The 6,822-nt window shown below is 31.9% G+C and overlaps 1 protein-coding gene across 6 annotated transcripts in view; it reads left to right on the top strand.

The window, feature by feature from the left end:
- The first annotated feature begins 4,494 nt into the window (after positions 1-4,494).
- LOC129749680 (cholinephosphotransferase 1) overlaps positions 4,495-6,822 on the top strand; it is a 74,548-nt gene continuing 72,220 nt past the window's right edge. For 3 of the 6 annotated variants that reach the window (XM_055744723.1, XM_055744726.1, XM_055744727.1), the window contains exon 1: positions 4,495-5,329. In XM_055744723.1, coding sequence (XP_055600698.1) covers positions 5,115-5,329 — 215 coding nt within the window. In that variant the 5' untranslated portion in view covers positions 4,495-5,114. The remainder of the gene's footprint in view (positions 5,330-6,822) is intronic. The other 3 variants (XM_055744722.1, XM_055744724.1, XM_055744725.1) reach the window with 3 other exon arrangements.

Raw genomic sequence — 6,822 nt, 5'->3', positions numbered from 1 at the left:
TGTCATTTTTGTAATTTTTCTGTCATTTTTGTCAGTTTTGTCATTTTTGTCATTTTTGTCATTTTTGTCATTTTTGTCATTTTTGTCATTTTTGTCATTTTTGTCATTTTTGTCATTTTTGTCATTTTTGTCATTTTTGTCATTTTTGTCATTTTTGTCATTTTTGTCATTTTTGTCATTTTTGTCAATTTTGTCATTTTTGTCATTTTTGTCATTTTTGTCATTTTTGTCATTTTTGTCATTTTTGTCATTTTCGGTATTTTTGCCATTTTCGTCATTTTTGTCATTTTTGTCACTTTTGTAATTTTTGTCATTTTTGTCATTCTTGTCATTTTTGTCATTTTTGTCATTTTTGTCATTTTTGTCATTTTTGTCATTTTTGTCATTTTTGTCATTTTTAACATTTTTGTCATTTTTGTCATTTTTATCATTTTTTTCATTCTTGTCATTTTTTTCATTTTGGTCATTTTTGTCATTTTTGTCATTTTTGTCATTTTTGTCATTTTTGTCATTTTTGTCATTTTTGTCATTTTTGTCATTTTTGTCATTTGTTCTTTTTTTCATTTTTGTCATTTTTGTCATTCTTGTCAATTTTGTCATTTTTGCCATTTTTGTCATTTTTGTCATTTTTGTCATTTTTGTAATTTTTGTCATTTTTGTCATTTTTGTCATTTTTGTCATTTTTTTCATTTTTGTCATTTTTGTCATTTTTGTCATTTTTGTCATTTTTGTCATTTTTGTCATTTTTGTTATTTTTGTAATTTTTTTCATTTCTGCCATTTTTGTCATTTTTGTCATTTTTGTCATTTTTGTCATTTTTGTCATTTTTGTCATTTTTGTCATTTTTGTCATTCTTGTCAATTTTGTCATTTTTGCCATTTTTGTCATTATTGTCATTTTTGTCATTTTTGTCATTTTTGTCATTTTTGTCATTTTTGTCATTTCTGTCATTTTTGTCATTTTTGTCATTTTTGTCATTTTTGTTATTTATGTCATTTTTGTCATTTTTGTCATTTTTGTCATTTTTGTCATTTTTGTCATTTTTGTCATTTTTGTCATTTTTGTAATTTTTGTAATTTTTGTAATTTTTGTCATTTTTGTCATTTGTGTTATTTTTGTCATTTTCGTCATTTTTGTCATTTTTGTCATTTTTGTCATTTTTGTCATTTTTGTCATTGTTGTCATTTTTTTTCATTTTTGTCATTTTTGTCATATTTGTCATTTTTGTCATTTGTGTCATTTTTGTCATTTTTTGTCGTTTTTTGTCATTTTTGTCATTTTCGTCATTTTTGTCATTTTTGTCATTTTTGTCATTTTTGTCATTTTTGTCATTTTTGTCATTTTTGTCAGTTTTGTCATTTTTGTCATTTTTGTCATTTTGTCATTTTGTCATTTTTTGTCATTTTTTGTCATTTTTTGTCATTTTTTGTCATTTTTTGTCATTTTTTGTCATTTTTGTCGTTTTTTGTCATTTTTGTCGTTTTTGTCTTTCCTGTCATTATGTCATTTTTGTCATTTTTGTCATCTTTGTCATTTTTGTCATTTTTGTCATTTTTGTCATCTTTGTCATTTTTGTCATTTTTGTCATTTTTGTCATTTTTGTCATTTTTGTCATTTTTGTCATTTTTGTCATTTTTGTCATTTTTGTCATTTTTGTCATTTTTGTCATTTTTGTCATTTTTGTCATTTTTGTCATTTTTGTCGTTTTTGTCATTTTTGTCATTTTTATCATTTTTGTCATTTTTGTTATTCTTGTCATTTTTGTCGTTTTTGTCATTTATGTCATTTTTGTCATTTTTATCATTTTTGTCATTTTTATCATTTTTGTCATTTTTATCATTTTTATCATTTTTATCATTTTTATCATTTTTATCATTTTTGTCATTTTTATCATTTTTGTCATTTTTGTCATTTTTGAAATTTTTGTCATTTTTGTTATTTTTGTCATTTTTGTCATTTTTGTCATTTTTGTCATTTTTGTTATTTTTTGTCATTTTTGTCATTTTTGTAATTTTTTGTCATTTTTGTCATTTGTGTCATTTTTTTTTTCATTTTTGTCATTTTTATCATTTTTGTCATTTTTGTCAATTTTTGGACATTTTTTGACATTTTGTGTCATTTTTGTCATTTTCGTCATTTTTGTCATTTTTGTCATTTTTGTCATTTTTGTCATTTTCGTCATTTTTGTCATTTTTGTCATTTTTGTCATTTTTGTCATTTTTGTCATTTTTGCCATTTTTGTCATTTTTGTCATTTTTGTCATTTTTGTCATTTTTGTCATTTTTATCATTTTTATCATTTTTGTCATTTTTGTCATTTTTGTCATTTTTGTCATTTTTGTCATTTCTGTCATTTTTGTAATTTTTGTCATTGTTGTCATTTTTGTCATTTTTGTCATTTTTGTCATTCTTGTCATTTTTGTCATTTTTGTCATTTTTGTCATTTTTGTCATTTTTGTCATTTTTGTCATTTTTGTCATTTTTGTCATTTTTGTCATTTTTGTCATTTTTGTCATTTTTGTCATTTTTGTCATTTTTGTCATTTTTGTCATTTTTGTCATTTTTGTCATTTTGTCATTTTTGTCATTTTTGTCATTTTTGTCATTTTTGTCATTTTTGTCATTTTTGTCATTTTTGTCATTTTTGTCATTTTTGTCATTTTTGTCATTTTTGTCATTTTTGTCATTTTTGTCATTTTTGTCATTTTTGTCATTTTTGTCATTTTTGTCATTTTTGTCAATTTTGTCATTTATATAATATTCGTTATTTTTGTTGTTTTTGTTTCTTTTGTTTTTTTTTTTGTTATTTTTGTCATTTTTCAAAGTTTTGTTCTTTTGGGATTTTTGTAATTTTTGTAATTTTTTTTTTGTTTTTGTGATGGTCGTCATTTTTTTCATTTTGTGTTATTTTTTTCTTTTTTGTCGTTATTTCGTTTGTGTCATTTTTGTATTTTTTTGAATTTGTACTTTTCATCACTTTTGTCGTTTTCATTTTAAATAATTGTCATTATTAATTTCTATAATTGTTTTTTTTTCATTTTTGTTTATTTTCTTTTTTTGTCGTTCTTGATTTCTTTAAGTAATTTTTTCGTGTTTTTATTTTCGTCATTTCTGTAAGTTGTCGGTCATTCTCTATAATGATATGGTCGGTTTTTTAGATTCGATTAAACACACGCCCCTGATTTACTTTTATTTGTTTTTTTTACTAGTTTAATAATTACTATTGGATGTTTTAAAAAGGAACTATTGTTGATTTGGCATTAACAAAAATATTGATTATCTATAAAAAATTAATTGTTAAGAGACGTAGTAATTGTTTTATTACTGTAGAGTGGTTGATTATTCAATGTTGAAACGGTCTTATAGAAAATCACCCCTTAGAGAGAATTGGGATTGGGCCTGCTAAAAAGAATAAAGCCTGCTCTTTACTCTTACACAGGTTTCCATAAGAATGACAGCTAATCGGAGTGAAATTGGAGTGAAGGCTATTTCTCTCTCTGTTTAACAAACGAGAAATCGTATACTGGGACTGCGAGCGCGCCCATCGCCTATAAAAGAGAAACTGCACCAATACATCTTCACGGAATAAACGAGGGGGAGAAATGCACAAACCTAAGGCTGATGTCATGCTGAAACAACTAGCAACGCAACGCAACGCAACGTCCCAATAAGATTGCGTTGCATTGCATTGGTATGTCATGCTGGCGCGACCTGTCACTTTGAAATTCCCTACAAATCATCACTTCTCTACATCTGATAATGCTTTGAATCGTCTCCTTTCTTTCCGGAGCCTTCAAAAACTCATCAAATCACGACCCGGATTGCAAGAATGCCGAAATTTGAACCGACAAAATTCCTTGTTTTTTTGCCGGAACTAAGAATTCATGAAAATTTTCTTGCCGATTAAGATTGTTTTTAGTTTATTATCACAAGTTCGGACAGATCTTCGTACTATTGTGCTTAAAACCCGGAATCACTGCTTCAAATCGAGAAAAAACAATGTTCTTATTGGATTTCCTACTAGTCGCGCTACTAAACACATTGGCATCAGATTGGTCGCGCTACACAAAGCGACCAGTATGACAGGTCTGCGCGATTTCCATGGAGATCAAATGAGAGCTGGTTAGTCGTGTGAACGTTGCGTTGTAGGTCGCGTTGCTAGTTGCTTCAGCATGACATCAGCCTAAGGCAGTTAGTTTTAGTGAGCCTTGCTGGACGGTTCAGTAAGCAGGACGCTCGACTCGACAATTACAATGACACAAATGCCAAAATGATTGGTAAATTGTCAGTCGTCGACCAATAGTTTTTTTTGTAATTTCGAATCTTCATTCTAATAGCTCAACAGATGATCTAATTTTGCTCGACTCCCGCGGTAGAACCCCTTCAATCATCTCCAACGTGTCAGTTTCAGTTCAGTGGCCGACCCTTCAAACTGACAGTTCTCCCATCATCATCGTCATCGTCATCAAAACACCGCGACTCGAGGCGAGCATCGCCTGATTTTTCTTCACTCGCCTGGTGGTGGCATGTCAAAAGCTGCTTTAACGTCGCGGTGATTGCGTTGCTCTAGTAAAGTTTTTCGGAATTTTGTGCCTCGTCGCTTGATCCGGAGTAGAAAATCCTTTGATTCATTGCGGAAACCGGAGATCGAGAGTTCCGGAAGTGCTTTGTGAAAGAATTTGGCGGAAGCCATCAAGGTCTGGTGAGAATTGGCCCCTCGAAGGGTGTTGTTTCTTGTTCGAGAGTGTTCCGGAAAAGGCCCCTGGTTCATTTTTTCGTTTCTTTCTTTTGTTGGTGGTTGGCTTTCGCGTTTCCTTTTCGGTCGGTTTGTCCGAGTGTGAATCACGTAAAGGTGAAATTTTTTACCCTCAACCATCATCGGCTGTTGTTAGCCAGGCATCGCAGAATTAATATTGTCGGGAAAAAGCCAATAATTACTTAATAGTAGCGGTGGCATGGAACAAGTTATTTCTGTCGGTTTGTGATTGAATGAGAGCGAAATTATCTCGAAGCAAGTGAGGCATTTCCGACTTCGGAACGGATCGCAACAAAAGAGTAGTGTTTTTGCGCTAAAGGGGGTTTATCTGTTCTCGGTGCTAATCGCGGAGCCACCAAGATGACCTATTTCTACAAGAACAAGCTGCTGCAGCAATCGCAGCTCAAGAAGCTCGGCGATCACAAGTACAACTGCGTCAACGTTAGCCTGCTGGATCCCTTCCTGCAGCCCTGGTGGTGCTGGCTCGTGTCCAAAGTACCCCTCTGGCTGGCACCGAATCTGATCACGATCGTCGGCCTGATCGTCAACATTCTTACCACACTCATCCTAGTTTAGTGAGTATCTTCAGATTGTTTAACTTCAATTGACAAGATTATTTATTCACGTATAGCTAAAACTGGAATCAATCAGAACCCTAAAAAATATATCAACATACGCCCTTATATAATTTCCCTAATTATCTCGGTTGGTTTTGTGTGCATCCAACAAATTTGCCGCATAAAATTTCGGTTTCACTTTTCAAGTGCACACCTACATGGTGGTCTAACAAAATTCTGTTTTGTCTCTGCCAACAAAATAGACAAGGGTAAATGATCGTATCAGAAACAGGTTCCTAAACAGTTTCAAATTTAGAATTTTGAATTCAGAATTCAAAATCAACTAGTCATTTGAATCCATGAATTGCGTTCTTCAATAAATCTAGAAGACTAACATTTGGTACACCTACCCTAGACTGTTGCTCGTTCCTCTGCATTGGAGCAAGTCAGTTGCCAATGCAATACATAATTGCATTCTATCATTGAACCGATTGACAGTTGTTGCATTAGTTTTTATTGTGCGGTTCTTCGTCTGCTGCTGACAGCCGGACGTTTTGTTTATTCGGTTTCGATCAATTGACACAAATGTGGTGTTACAATTGTTAAAATAATGAAACACCTGAAGAAACACACATCCTATTCATGTTTAGTTCTGTTTTTCGATATTGACAGCTGAGTTCTAAATCTGTCTGTAGAATCTGAATTACCAAATGATAAAAATGGAAAAAGAACAAAAATGATAAAAATGGCAACAGTGACAAAAATAACAAAATTTACAAAAATGAATCAAATGACAAAAACCACAAAAGCGGAAAAATTACAGAAACGAAAAAAAAAACAAAAAAATGCAGAAGTTTAAAAAAGGACGAAAATGACGAAATTAACAAAGATGAAAAAAAAAAACAACAACGACAAAAATGATAAGAGTTTTCCAAACCCTCAGAACTTTCCGAAAGTTCCAACCCGTCCTCACGGTCCCGATTCGGTTGAAGCTAGTCCAAGCTGTCATCATCCCTATGTTCCTGTATTGCGATGTAGTTTACATTCCGGGTTTATCAGCAGCCAGAAAAGACCAACTGCTTAGGTGCTTCAAATCAGCCGCAAGATTTGTGTACAGCCTGAGACGGAGGGAAACTACAGAGGTCGCCAGAAAACGTATCCTTGGTTGCGATCTCCTGGACTACTATCACAGACGCATATGTTGTTTTATGCGACAAGGATACAACGAATGCCTGCCAACATATCTCCTCAACCATTTACAACGTGGAAGAAATGATCGAGCCAAATGCTTTATTATACCACAGCATACTACGACATCCAGAAAAAGTGTCCTGATCTACGGCGCTTCATGCTGGAACTCCCTGCCTTTATCGACAAGGCAGGCTAGTTCATTGACTGCTTTCAAAACGGCCTTGAATCGAGTTTAGTTGATAATATAGTTTGTTTTTCTTTTAATTATTAACACTCAATAAGTAGAATATTTTCAAGAATTTTTTTTTCCTTTATTAGTG

Source organism: Uranotaenia lowii, chromosome 2, assembly GCF_029784155.1.
Source record: "Uranotaenia lowii strain MFRU-FL chromosome 2, ASM2978415v1, whole genome shotgun sequence".
NCBI lineage: Eukaryota > Metazoa > Arthropoda > Insecta > Diptera > Culicidae > Uranotaenia > Uranotaenia lowii.
This window is presented reverse-complemented; position numbering and strand designations above follow the sequence as displayed.